This window comes from Oncorhynchus tshawytscha, linkage group LG33, assembly GCF_018296145.1.
Source record: "Oncorhynchus tshawytscha isolate Ot180627B linkage group LG33, Otsh_v2.0, whole genome shotgun sequence".
NCBI lineage: Eukaryota > Metazoa > Chordata > Actinopteri > Salmoniformes > Salmonidae > Oncorhynchus > Oncorhynchus tshawytscha.
Window position 1 is genome coordinate 3,497,349 of NC_056461.1, and position 15,264 is coordinate 3,512,612.

General features: G+C 43.6%; 1 protein-coding gene across 2 annotated transcripts in view; it reads left to right on the plus strand.

Annotated features, from left to right (window-relative positions):
• LOC112230760 (netrin-G2-like) overlaps positions 1-15,264 on the plus strand; it is a 155,025-nt gene that overhangs the window by 99,628 nt on the left and 40,133 nt on the right. For both annotated transcript variants that reach the window (XM_042311251.1, XM_042311252.1), the window contains 3 exons: positions 3,945-4,283; positions 14,109-14,240; positions 14,371-14,490. In XM_042311251.1, coding sequence (XP_042167185.1) covers positions 3,945-4,283; positions 14,109-14,240; positions 14,371-14,490 — 591 coding nt within the window. The remainder of the gene's footprint in view (positions 1-3,944; positions 4,284-14,108; positions 14,241-14,370; positions 14,491-15,264) is intronic.

Below are 15,264 nucleotides of genomic sequence, written 5' to 3' on the forward strand. Positions count from 1 at the left end.
TATAGTTTGGGACCCAAATTGGGCCATGGGCATCTATTTCTTCTTAATTTGGGTTGTTTGAGGACAGTACATTTCTCATTTGGGTCTCGAGCTGAAAAAGCTTAAAAAGGCAGCCATCTCCTCCGGCGCCATTATTATAATGTATCTAATTCTGACCTAGATAGTAATTTGGTGAAATCCACAGGCCTTTAAAAGGAAAGAATTTAACAACCATGTCTGCGGTCACTAATACTGCTTTCACACAGTATTTAGCCTTCAGAAAAATTGGGGCAATGTTTATATGACCCCCTTACAAACAGGCACCTTTTATACCTCCCGTGCACATGCCGGCATACAGGGGACAAGTGTTAGTAGTGGTGTGCAGATGTAGGTGGTTGTCTATTTTAATAAATCTATTGAGAATATACACCATAAAAAATAAATTCATTGTTAATTCATTTAGGCAGGTCCTAAAAAACATTTTAAGACTAATAAAATGTATTTTAAAATGTTTAATTAGGCCTATGTTGCGAGTCTGTGCAGCCATGGCTTCCGAAACGTCTGTGTACGCTATCCTGATGCACTGACAATGAAATATGGACAATGAAGTAAGCTTCATGCGACATCTTTTTGAGAGCGAACCCATTACACATTTCTGTGCGCCATCCAAAGGAAATCAATAGTTTGTTATTTTGTTAATTAAACTGACACCCAATCACAGCCAAAACACATATATTTTATAGTAAGAATATAATGGAATATAACAGAATAAAATACAACAAATATTTCTCCCAGACAACTTGTGTCATGGGAACGTCTGGAACAGCTGTTAATATAAAACAGTTATATTTTGAAACAGAGCCCAAGCCCATGCTATTTTTTTTTAAATCCACATTTCATCTCTTTCCTACCCTCTACACTCACCCCTCTACCCTCACCCCTCTACCCTCACCCCTCTACCCTCACCCCTCTACCCTCACCCCACCCTCACCCCCTACCCTCACCCCTCTACCCTCACCCCTCTACCCTCACCCCTCACCCCCCTACCTTCACCCTCACCCCTCTACCCTCACCCCCTCCCCTCACCCCTCTTTGTTAGAGAGTCTTACCTTTATCACCATACTGATAGAAAATAATCGACATCCTATTTTCAGATGCATCTGAGTCTCATTCATATTTCACCACCTCCGCGGGCTTTTGGAGTTGCCTATGTGATAGAGCAAAAGAATAGGTCTACACTTGATTTAGGCCACATTATTACATGCTAAATGCTTCTGATAAGTTATAGATGAGAAACTAATAGATAAGCTACCACCTCCACTTATTTGCCCAGCCAGAAACGAATTAGCCAAATATCGGTTACTAAGTGACTGTGAGTGAAGAGCAAAATGATCCATTTGTTAAGCTACATAACATGACAAAATGTTCTAATAAATTAGCAAACTAAACAAGATGATCATAGGCAGCACTCACCTCAACTTAGTTAACATTTTCCCGGTGTAATTGTAGCCTAACCAATATCCAAACGGAGATTCAGGGGAAACTAAAATCAGACATTTCTTGATTTACCAAGACGAGTCCCCACGCTTGTCTCTTAGCAGCTTGATGGCGTCAAAACGGTGCTGAAATGATCATCTAGTTCAGGCTTTCCCAAACTCGGTCTTGTGGCCCCCCCTGGGTGCACGTTTAGTTTTTTCCCCTATCACTACACAGCTGATTCAAATAATCCAAGCTTGATGATGAGTCGGCTATTTGAAAACAAAACGTGCACCCAGGAAGGGCCCTAAGACCGGGTTTGGGAGATCGAGTTGACCACACGCGGGTAGGCAATTGCTTCAAATGTATTACAAGGATTGGTTGACTTTGCAAGTTTCAGTGTGCAACAATTTGATACTGTACATGACTTCAATTGCATTAGCATATATTTTCATCATTCGGTGATATTTATTCCCACAGTAGCCTAATTCTCTATGTATCCATCCAGGTGTGGTTCGGAAGACGGTGCATGCTTTAGTGGTGGGCTATGGTGGGCTATGGTGGGCTATGGTGGGCTATGGTGGGCTATGCGAAAAGATGGGCGAAGGGACATGCCTTGAAAAGTTTAGAACTGGTAGGAAGATGGTTAACAGGCGAAGCCTTAGCCACCATCAAGAGTTTAATTGAGAGCGTAATGTGTGCCAAATCCGCCTTCAGCGTTTGCAGCATTGTATGCAGAACTTTACTGAAATGATTACTGGGCCGTTTGGAGGAAATTCAAGTTTTGGCTTTGATACCGGCAATACCTTTCAGATATAAAGAAAAGGTGGGAAAAAGATGGCGGGATGATAAAACTGGTGGGGAAATGCCTTAGTATGAAAGGGATATTACAAAAACAGTCATGGGTGGTAACTCTACAATTCACTCCAAATGAAAGTTACCTTGGGAAATATGAAAATTAGGCTTTACACCATACAGTGTGAAAACAACACCAAAAATGACTGACTGTAATAGTGTTTTTGTTTAACACTAATAGGAGTTAACTCTAGATCAACACTCGTGTTGACAATAAACTCACTCTGTGAGTGTTAATTACCCTATAGTGGTACATTTTAGTAAAACTGGCAAGTGGAATGTTAATATTTTACATAAACACTCAAAATGTAATACTATAATCAGAGTACTTTTTACACTCTGTAGAGTGGGACCATATGGGTACTGCGGCAATATTCAATATTGCTAGCAACAACAGATTAAATGAATTTGGCCAAGGGGTCCGTGGAACAAGTTTAGAGGGTGCAATACAATAATATGTAATATTATTGATCTACAATATAGGCTACCTTAGATGCACAACAGGGCCTGGGAGGCTCACAGGGATCCATGGTACTCTGTGAAAATTTGCATAATAATTTAAACTTTGAAACTACAATGTGTAGACTTGCAGGAATGTGCTTTTAAACTGCCATTTTTTTTCCCGTTCCATGGAAAATGGTGTAGAATTGCAGGAAATTACCGTGAAAAAAGCAATAGAAATGATCCCTGATGCTAAGAGGGGGGCCTTTAAAATGTTAGTTCCCAGGGCCCCAGACCCAGGGCCCGAGACTTGGTTAGTCTGGCCATGCGCTGCACCAGTCATAGTAAAACGCCTTGTATGTTATTTTTATCGCACTGTAAAGTCAGAGTCATGTTCTGATTTTGAGGGGGTCCCTAATGAATTTGCTATCACAGAAGCCCCCAAAAAGTTTGGCAACCCCTGTATATTAGCTAATAGGGCTAGCATATAGTACACCAGCTCTAGTATAAATCTTTGCTTCTATACTGTATATCTACTGTGGTATGTATGACATCCGTATTTACATGTTGTGTAGATTAACCTCTTAAACTGATGTATATCATTTGCATTTATCCATATATCTAATGTACCACAATCTACTAAAGCCAGTACTGACCCATACAAATACTCACACACATGGGGCGGCAGGGTAGCCTAGTGGTTAGAGTGTTGGACTATGTAACCAAAAGGTTGCAAGCTGATAAGGTACAAAGCTGTCGTTCTGCCCCTGAACAGGCAGTTAACCCACTGTTCCAAAGCCATCATTGAAAATAATAATTTGTTCTTAACTGACTTGCCTAGTAAAATAAAGGTAAAAAAATAAAATACTGTCAGCCCCTCCTATAGGTGCGAAGTAGGGAAAGGTACTACTTTTGAGTTTAGTCAATCTCAGCCGTGTGAAATCACACTTCCATCATGTCTTCACTTCTGTGCCTGCAAGTGTTTTGCGAGTGTGTGCTTGTGCACGCTGACACTTTTGTGCTTAAATGCACATTTTGCAAGTCTGTCGATGTGTGTTTGTGTGTGCGCGTACGTGTCAGAGAAAAGAAAAGCTTGGCTTTCTTTGGATAACCAATCTGAGACAACATTCCCTATGCTAATGCCTTACACCACTCATTTCTCATCCCTTTCACATTCTCTCTCTTTCCTCAAGAGCCCATCCTTTCAACCGAGGCCCCAACCGACACCACCACCACTCCCCCAACAGAGCCCCCTGTTACGGACCCTGAGCCTCCCCTCATTTCCACCATCGCCCCCACCGATTCCCCTCCACCTCCTCCACTTATAGAGGAAGAACGTACAACTTCCATCTACATTACCACAGAGGCCACGCCCCCTACAACCACCCCTCAGTCTATCACAGAGGAGTCCACACCCCCTCCACCGATCATGGAGGAGCTCACGTCACTGTTCCTGACCGAGAGCACTGCCCCTGTCACAACACCGCCCCCAACGGAGCTGCCTAAGCCAATGGTTGTAGAGAGTGAAGAAGGTAAGCCAGACCCATAGAGTAGTAGTTTAGAGTAGATGTAGAGTAGAGCTACAGCCTCTAAACTGAAAAGCATTCTGATTTATTTGAAGGATTCCTGTGGTGTGGCGTCATAGAACTATAATCTATTTTCTCTCTGACTGGCTTCTCTCAGAGGTAAGGCCTGGAACAAAAAGGGCTATTTAATAAGGAGTGTCCCCTTACATTACACAATAATCATATTCGATGTCAGAGCTGCTCATTCAATGTAGATAATGATACTGAAACCCAGTTAATGGATGTGTGTGTGTGTGTGTGTGTGTGTGTGTGTGTGTGTGTGTGTGTGTGTGTGTGTGTGTGTGTGTGTGTGTGTGTGTGTGTGTGTGTGTGTGTGTGTGTGTGTGTGTGTGTGTGTGTGTGTGTGTGTGTGTGTGTGTGTCTGTGAGTGTCTGTGAGTCTAAGTGTGTGTGTGAGTCTGTGAGTGAGAGAGACAGAGAGAGAGAGAGTGATAGTGAGAGAATGTGGAAGGCGAGGGAGAAAAAGCTAGAGTGAGAGAAAGGGAGAGAGGGTAGGATAAAGTCCTGCTTCACTGTCAGTGTGAAATCAGTGTGATTTCAACATGTTTCAGAGACACTGGGTTCCTGTCAAGCTACTGGCAGAGGAATAGCGGGGAGGGAGTGAGAGAGAGTGAGAGAGTGAGAGAGAGGTACTGTAGAGAGGGGAGGCCAAAACAAAACCCATCCATTTGCATCATCACTCCCAGAGAATGGTTTTACACAACTCATAAAGAGGCCTTGAACCACTCTTGATCAAACTTGCTGTCAACACACAATTTCAAAGGTCTATACTCTATTCACAATTTGCTCCATATTTGACAATGCATAAATTCACCTCCTTCACATTTTACAATTCCATGTAGGCTACCTCCACATCTACGGCATTCATATTAGGAAGATGTCAAATTTCAGGTAAAACTCTGTCACAACTTCCTAATATGGATGCAGTATTTCACTTGTACGGTTTATGTCAAGGAATTTGTGGCTGGAATGACATGCTGCCAGGCACTGTGAACATGATTCTGTAGGGAGGCAGTCTGCCTGCTGGTTGAGAATTGGTGTGGGGAGTCAGGGAGCTCTAGAGGGCAAACAGTGTTGCTGTGTTGACTCTCGATCAAACTGCTGGCAGTGACCAGAGCAGATGATCTGAGAGCTCCATCACTGTCCTGCTCCGCTAAGCTGCCCTCTACACACACACACACACACACACAAATCCAACCCCATCTCCCTGGGTGTGTGTGTGCGTACATGCCATTCAGACAGTGCGGGTTGAGCTGACGAGCCGATTGAGATTAATGCCGGTATGGCTGTGAAGCGCTCTCTCCCCCAAGGCAGCGTGGGTAACTGAGATTAAATGCATTTATGCTCTCTGTTTTGCAAGATCAGCCAGTGTAACTTCAGTGTCCCTGAGAGATCAGCCCCCATAGGGTGTGTGTGTGTGTGTGGTGTGTGTGTGTGTGTGTGTGTGTGTGTGTGTGTGTGTGTGTGTGTGTGTGTGTGTGTGTGTGTGTGTGTGTGTGTGTGTGTGTGTGTGTGTGTGTGTGTGTGTGTGTGTGTGTGTGTGTGTGTGCACGCCCTGGGACTGTTCTGTTGCAGAAGGCCACTTCACACCTATGTATTAGGGACCAGGTTGCCAGAGAACAGAGTCAGCTGATCAGCAAACCAGTGGCCCAGCCTGGGGTTGGAGACCCCAGTCTGCCCTTGAACTCTTTAGTTGTTTCCAGGATAGCAGGTTGAAACAACCTCTATAAACTACTGTCCTTCACCTTTTGCCACATGGACAATCCTGCCTCTGGACATCCTTTAGTGCATCACTGAACATAAAATGATCACTTACACTATCAATTACACCTGTTTCCTTCTATTCTTGTTTCCAGTGTGCCTGTCTGTCCGGTGTGGCAATAAAGTGTGAGTTGTATCCCTGTCCCCTGCTGGTTATTCAGTCCTCTTACCGGGACTCTGGGACCGTTGCACCTATAATCGAAACTGTTCAGAGTCCACCACACATTTGGTGGCACTCTTTTTCAGTGTGTGTGTTTGTCCCCACTGGGCAAAAAGTGGTTGAATCAATGTTGTTTCCATGTCATTTCAACAAAAAAATGTAGAAAACTGATTGGATTTGAAAAAAGTCATCAACATATTGGAATTTTGCATTTTTTTCAGCCAACTTTTAACCTAAATCCAATGATATGGTGACATTTTTTGTTGATTTCACATTGAATTAACATTAGTTGACAACTCAACCAAATGTAAACCAAAATTAGACAATGATATGATGTCTGTACCCAGTGGGTCTTCTCTGTGGTATCCCTGTGTACATGCATACGTGTGTGTTGTGTTTACGTATGAGGAGGTGTTAACCAATCGCTACCTATCCCATATGGAGAATGGGGAGAGGGAAAATCGCGAGACTCAAACATGAGGGGGATGGGGGCGGCGTCACGTTGATGAGGTATGATGGCTGGGGGCCAGCTGTGTAAAGCGGGACGAGGGGGACAGGGTGCTCTGGGAACAGCTGCCAGTGTCCCCTCTCTCTGCGGCTCAGCAGCACGATCTATACTAGGATCAGTTGGCGTGGAGGGGTGACCGCCTGGGAGGAAAATCCTCAGGGAGCGTGTAAGCTAAATTATCCTCTAGGTAAGCTCCATAGAGATGAATAGCGGGCTCTTATGTGTCTCCGTCACAGAAAAGGCCATACCTATGTATAGATAGGCAATGGCTCTCTATGGCAGACTCTCATGTCACCTGGCTGTTGATAGAGACTACTTCTAGGGTACACCTGGAACCATATATAGAATAGATTGTATTTCTATGGCACCCATACACCCAGTAGTGCTGCATAATCAATATGTGGTCATTGAATGGTCAATAGCCTGGTCATCTTAAAGGTCATCTTAAAGGTCCCGAACGGTCAAAATCATGTTTTTCATTCAACTGGATAATATTTGGATGAAACTAGATCAAAGTAGAGTAGCTCAGCAATGTGAAATGTATCTATCTCCAAAGTATGAAAAATGACTGTTGCTTCTACATTGATCAAGTTTGATCATAAAGTTACTGGTCCCCTCCCCATGTCAAACACTTTGATGCAGGAGACAGGATGGAGACAGGATTGTGACATCACAAAAAGCCTAATTTTAATACATAAGTACAGTCTTGTAACCAACATCGCAGAAGGCATGTTCGCAGAGGGGCGTGGTTTACATAGCTAGGTAGCTAGTCTACTGGTGCCAAAATTTGACTGCAGCGTGTCAGCAAATATAATAAGACGTTTCCCCTATTCATCAAAGGCAAATATACTTGTGTCTGGTGTTAGCTAGTTATTGGCCAGCTAGGTCTTCAGCCAGTATTTGGGGGAATGGTTGTCCCAAACACTGACGCAGTTGTCATGTTATTACATTAAGAGACATGCCAAACAAGAAATTCATACAAACTTCTTGACATCATTGATAGTCAAGATACACTATATATACAAAAGTATGTGGACACCTCTTCAATTTAGTGGATTCGGCTATTCAGCCACACCCATTGCTGACAGGTGTATAAAATCGAGCACACAGCAATGCAATCTCCATAGACAAATATTGGCGGTAGAATGGCCATACTGAAGACTTCAGTGACTTTCAACGTGGCACCGTCATAGGATGCCAACTTTCCAACAAGTCAGTTTGTGAAATTTAGTCAATTGTAAGTTATGGTGAAGTAGAAAAGTCTAGGAGCAGCACAAGCTCACAGAACAGGACCGCTGAATGCTGAACCGCTTAGCGCATAAAACTTGTCTCTCCTCGTTAGCAACCCTGACCCCCGAGTTCCAAACTGCCTCTGGAAGCAATGTCATCACAATAACTGTTCGTCAGGAGCTTCATGACATGAGTTTCCACGGCCAAGCAGCCGCACACAAGCCTAAAATCACCATGTACAATCCCAAGTGTCAACTGAAGTGGTGTGAAGCTCGCCGCCATTGGACTCTGGAGCAGTGGAACCGCATTCACTGGAGTGATAAATCACGCTTCACCATCTGGTAGTCCGATGGAAAAATCTGGGTTTGTCAGATGCCACCTGCTACCTGCCCGAATGCATAGTGCCAACAGTAAAGTTTGTTGGAAGAAGAATTATGGTCTGTGGCTGTTTTTCGTGGTTCGGGCGAGGCCCCTTTGTTCCAGTGAAGGGAAATCAACGCTACAGCATACAATGACATTCTAGATGATTCTGTGCTTCCAACTTTGTGGCTACAGTCGGTGTGGAAGAACTTGACTTGCTTGCACAGAGCCCTGACCTCAACCCAATCGAACACCTTTGGGATGAATTGGATCACAGACTGCGAGCCTAATTGCCCAACATCAATACCTGACCTCACTAATTCTGTTGTGGCTGAATGGAAGCAAGTTCCCACAGTAATGAATTGGATCACAGACTGCGAGCTAGGCCTAATTGCCCAACATCAGTACCTGACCTCACTAATTCTGTTGTGGCTGAATGGAAGCAAGTTCCCACAGTAATGAATTGGATCACAGACTGCGAGCTAGGCCTAATTGCCCAACATCAGTACCTGACCTCACTAATTCTGTTGTGTCTGAATGGAAGCAAGTCCCCACAGTAATGTTCCAACATATAGTGGAAAGCCTTTCCAGAAGAGTGGAGGCTGTTTTAGTAGCACAGGGGGGACCAACTCCATATTATTGCCCATGATTTTGGAATGAGATGTTCGACCAGCAGATGTCCACATACTTTTGGTTGTGTTGTGTATATGAATATTGTCTGACAGTCAACATATATATGTAATGTACCCAGACCTCACCCTGTTAAGTTTAATCTAAAATTGTCCAAGATGAACCAGCTACCTAGCTATCTTAATAAACATTGCTGACAGTTATATTTGGGCTAGCTAATTCATATAGACAAAAAAATAATATATATATATATACTGTATATATATACAGTTGAAGTTAGAAATTTACATACACATTTCCTGACATTTAATCCAAGTAAATATTCCCTGTCTTAGGTCAGTTACAATCACCACTTTATTTTAAGAATGTGAAATGTCAGAATAATAGTAGAGAGAATGATTTATTTCAGCTTTTATTTCTTTCATCACATTCCCAGTGGGTCAGAAGTTGACATACACTCAATTAGTATTTGGTAGCATTGCCTTTAAATTGTTTAACTCGGGTCAAAGTTTCAGGTAGCCTTCCACAAGCTTCCCACAATAAGTTGGATGAATTTTGGCCCATTCCTCCTGATAGAGCTGGTGTAACTGTGTCAGGTTTGTAGGCCTCCTTGCTCGCACACGCTTTTTCTATTCTGACCACACATTTTCCATGGGATTGAGGTCAGGGTTTTGTGATGGCCACTCCAATATCTTGACTTTGTTGTCCTTAAGCCATTTTGCCACAACTTTGGAAGTATGCTTGGGGTCATTGTCAATTTGGAAGACCCATTTACGACCAAGCTTTAACTTCCTGACTGATGTCTTGAGATGTTTCTTCAATATATCCACATAATTGTCCTGCCTCATGATGCCATCTATTTTGTGAAGTGCACCAGTCCCTCCTGCAGCAAAGCACCCCTACAACATGATGCTGCCACCCCCGTCCTTCACAGTTGGGATGGTGTTCTTCGGCTTGCAAGCCTCCCCCCTTTTCCTCCAAACATAACGACTGTCATTATGGCCAAACAGTTCTATTTTTGGTTCATCAGACCAGAGGACCTTTCTCCAAAAAGTATGATCTTTGTCCCCATGTGCAGTTGCAAACCGTAGTCTGGCTTTTTTATGGCAGTTTTGGAGCAGTGACTTCTTCCTTGCTTAGCGGCCTTTCAGGTTATGTCGATATAGGACTCGTTTTACTGTGGATATAGATACTTTTGTACCTGTTTCCTCCAGCATCTTCACAAGGTCCTTTGCTGTTGTTCTGGGATTGATTTGCACTTTTCGCACCAAAGTACATTCATCTCTAGGAGACAGAACGCGTCTCCTTCCTGAACCTTATGACGGCTGCGTGGTCCCCTGGTGTTGATACGTGCGTACTATTGTTTGTACAGGTGAATGTGGTACCTTCAGAAATTTGGAAATTGATCCCAAGGATGAACCAGACTTGTGGAGGATCCACAATTTACAATTTCTTTTGATTTTCCCATACTGTCAAGCAAAGAGGCATTGCGTTTGAAGACAGGCCTTTAAATACACCCACAGGTACACCTCCAATTGACTCAAATTATGTCAATTAGCCTATCAGAAGCTTCTAAAGCCATGACATAATTTTCTGGAATTTTCCAAGCTGTTTAAAGGCACAGTCAACTTAGTGTTTGTAAACTTCTGACCCATTGGAATTGTAATATGGTGAATTATAAGTGAAATAATCTATCTGTAAACAAATGTTGGAAAAATTACTTGTTTCATGCGCAAAGTAGATGTCCTATCTGACTTTTCCAAAACTATAGTTTGTTAACAAGAAATGTGTGGAGTGGTTGATAAATGTGTTTTAATGACTCCAACCTAAGTGTATGTAAACTTCCGACTTCAACTGTATATATCTATATATATACAGTGCGGAGAACAAGTATTTGATACACTCCTGATTTTGCAGGTTTTTCTACTTACAAAGCATATAGAGGTCCGTAATTTTTATCATAGGTACACTTCAACTGTGAGAGACAGAATCTAAAACAAAAATCCAGAAAATCACATTGTATGATTTTTAAGTAATTAATTTGCATTTTATTGCATGACATAAGTATTTGATACATCAGAAAAGCAGAACTTAATATTTGGTACAGAAACCTTTGTTTGCAATTACAGAGATCATACGTTTCCTGTAGTTTATGACCAGGTTTGCTCACACTGCAGCAGGGATTTTGGCCCACTCCTCCATACAGACCATCTCCAGATCCTTCAGGTTTCGGGGCTGTCACTGGGCAGGACGACTGCACCGTATTGAGGGGAGGGGAGGGGAGGGCCCGGGTGGGCATCTAACCTCGGTGGCTGCTCCGGTTCGGGACGTAGCCCCCGCTCCCTACGCTGATCCCTCCGCTTCTGTGGAACTGGACCGTTGATCGTCGCCGGAGACTCCGGACCGTGAATCGTTGCCGGACGAACCGGACCGTGCATCATCGCCGGAGGCTCTGAACTGGGAACCACCGCTGGAGGCTCGGGACTGCAGATCGTCGCCGGAGGCTCCGGACTGGGAACCGTCGCTGGAGGCTCCGTGCCCTGGATTTTCAATGCAGGCTCCGGGCCATGGATCATCACTGGAGGCTTCGTGCCATGGATTATCACTGGAGGCTCCGGGCCATGTATTATCACTGGAGGCTTCGTGCCATGGATCATCACTACAGGCTCTGGGCCATGGATCATCACTGGAGGCTTCGTGCCATGGATCATCACTAGAGGCTTCGTGCCATGGATCATAACTACCAGCTCCGGGCCATGGATCATCACTGGAGGCTTCGTACATGGAGCCGGAACAGGTCTCACCGGACTGAGGAGACGTACTGGAAGTCTGGTGCGTGGAGCTTCCACAGGGCTTTCCAGAGTGGGGAGACATACTGGAGGCCTGGTACATGGAACCGGAACAGGTCTCACCAGACTGGGGAGATGCACTGGAAGCCTGGTGCGTGGAGCAGGCACCTCATACACTGGACCACGGAGGTGCACTGGAGGTCTCGAGTGTAGAGCTGGCACAACCCGTCCTGGCTGGATGCCAACTTCCGCCCGGCAAATGCGGGGCGCTGGCACTGGGCGCACCGGCCTGTAAAATGCTCACTGGAGACACTGTGCGCATCACCGCAGAACACGGTGCCTGACCAGTCACACGCTCCCCACGGTAAGCACGGGAGTTGGCTCAGGTCTGAACCCTGACTCCGCCATTCTCCCTTGTGCCCCCCAAAAAAAATGTGTTGGGGCTGTCTCTCGTGCTTGCTTTCGTTGAGCTATCTCCTCGTTTCGTCGCCGTTCCACTTTCGGTGCCTCTATCTCCTCCTTCGGACGACGATACTCCCTGGCCCTTGTCCAGGGTCCTGCTCCCTCCAGGATTTCCTCCAGGTCCAGTCCTCCATTTTCTTTAATTTTAAATGTTCCACCAAAAACAATAAACAACTCATCGAACAAAAAGCTAGGAGTGCAACATATGCAACATAAAAAGACAAGATCCCAAAACAAAAGGTGGGAAAAGGGCTGCCTAAGTATAATCCCCAATTAGAGACAACGATAGACAGCTGCCTCTGATTTTGAACCATACTCTGCCAACGTAGAAATATAAACATAGATTTCCCACCCTAGTCACACCCTGACCTACCAAATAAAGAATTTAAAGGATCTCTAAGGACAGTGCATTTTCAATGTTTTTAGAGTTGCTTTGTGTATCAGCAAATTGTCTCGAGATAATCTTACAGCAACACTGTATTGGCAGTGATTACAGCCTCGAGTCTCCTTGGGAATGATGCTACAAGCTTGGCACACCTGTATTTGGGGAGTTTCTCCCATTCTTCTCTGCTGATCCTCTTAAGCTCTGTCTGGTTGGATGGGGAGCATCGCTGCACTGCTATTTTCAGGTCTCTCCAGAGATGTTCGATCGGGTTCAAGTCTGGTCTCTGGCTGGGCCACTCAAGAACATTCAGATACTTGTCCCGAAGCCACTCCTGCATTGTCTTGGCTGGGTGCTTAGGGTTGTTGTCCTGTTGGATGGTGAACCTTTTCCCAGTCTGAGGTCTTGAGTTCTCTGAGGTCTTGAGTTCTCTGGAACAGTTTAAAAAAAATCTAAGATCTCTCTGTACTTTGCTCTGTTCATCTTTCCCTCGTTCCTGACTAGTCTCCCATTCCCTGCAACTGAAAAACATCCCCACTGCATGATGCTGCCATCACTATGCTTCACCGTAGGGATGGTGCTATGTTTTCTACATATGTGACGATGGCATTCAGGCCAAAGAATTTAATATTGGTATCATCAGACCAGAGAATCTTGTTTCTCATGGTCTGAGTCCTTTAGGTGCCTTTTGGCAAACTCCATGTGCCTTTTACTGAGGATTGGCTTCCATCTGGGCACTGCCATAAATGTCTGATTGGTGGAGTGCTGCAAAGATGGTTGTCCTTCATAAATACCTTATTTACATAAGTAGCGCCTTTCTCCCCCGATTGCTCAGTTTTGCCGGGCGGCCAGCTCTAGGAATATTTTTGGTGCCTCGACACAATCTTGTCTCGGATGCTCCATGGACAATTCCTTCAACCTCATGGCTTGGTTTTTGTTCTGACTTGCACTGTCAACTGGGGTACCTTATATAGACAGGTGTGTGCCTTTCCAAATCATGTTCAATCAATTGAATTTACCACGGGTGGACTCCAATCAAGATGTACAAACATCTCAAGGATGATCAATGGAAACAGGATGCACCTGAGCTCGGTTTCGAGTGTCATAGCAAAGGTTCTGAATACTTATGTAAATAACGTATTCATGGTGGGGGGGTGCAAACATGTATAAAACCTGCTTTCGCTTTGTCATTTTGGTGTATTGTGTGTAGATAGATCAGGGGGGAAAACAATTCAATCCATTGTAGAATAAGGCTGTAACTTTAAAAAACGTGGAAAAAGTCAAGGGGTCTGAATATTTTCGAATATTTTCCAGAGGGAAACCATGAAGCTGTTTTCCCAAATGCGGATTACATCTTTAAAGGAGAATGTTCCCTATTTACAACTTGTTTCCCACATGCCTTGACAGATTAGTCATTCCTATTTTAGAGGTTAGATACCCCTTAGAGCTCTTTGAAAATAACAATATTTTTGCACATACTTCTTTTGGAGGTTGCAATGTTTTTTGTACAGATGCTAATAGTGAAGTGGCAGAAGATGCAGGAGAGACTGAGATTCCCTCTGAAAAAGAGGGTGAGGAAGAAGAGATGAAGGAGAAAGAGAGTGGGGAAAAGACTGAAGAAGGTATAGCTGGTGTATTGTAGCCGCATTGTGTAGGTCTAGTATGTGGGTACTGTAGTTCTGTAGTACTATGCGTTTGTAGAGAGACATGCATATTCAGACTGTAAAGGACAAAATCTTTCAATGTTCACAGTCACCTCCAAACCTGCTGAAGCAGAGGACAATGCGAAGAGTGATACTCCCTCTATGATAGGACTAAAGAAAGAGGAGGAGAAAGAGGGAATGGAGAAGAAAGAGGAAAAGACTGAAGAAGGTATAGGTCTATTGTGCATTGTGTGTACTGGTAGGTTAATGTGTAGTAGAAGTAAAGTACTTGTAGCTGTGTCATTGTTCATAGACAGACTAATACACTTACTATAAGGTAGCTACAGTATAGTGCTGATAAATTATGTCTATTAAGAGTCTGTTTTTTAAATCCCCATGGACCCATCCTTATGGTAAAACTTTAGTGTTGTTTTTCTGTGGGTGAAAAAATAGAAAAATATGCACATCCAACTTATCAGGTACAGGACAGAACAATGTATCAAAGACAAAAGTAATGTCCGCAACTCTGCTATGCTCCCATGGTGACTTAATCAGATGCACAAAACAGACAGATGCCACTTTTTTATTATTTATTACTTTAGTTTATTTGGTAAATATTTTCTTAACTCTTCTTGAACTGCACTGTTGGTTAAGGGCTTCTAAGTAAGAATTTTACGGTAAGGTCTACACTTGTTGTATTCGGCGCCAATGACGAATAAAGTTTGATTTGATTTGAAAACGTGTCAATCTGAGTTGGATATTTATCAGATCATACACCACTGTGAAACACACCTTAACCTCTGGACTAGAGGCATGTAGGCTACAACCGGTCATTGAATACATCCAGTCAAATTAATACGATACATTAACATCAAAATAAATATTACACAGTCGACATATATGGAAAAATATGAATACATTTTGATTCGTTTATTCTTGTCAAGTAATATTGATGTGCAATAGGTTAAAAACAGGTGAGACAAATGCATTAATAATTTTGTAT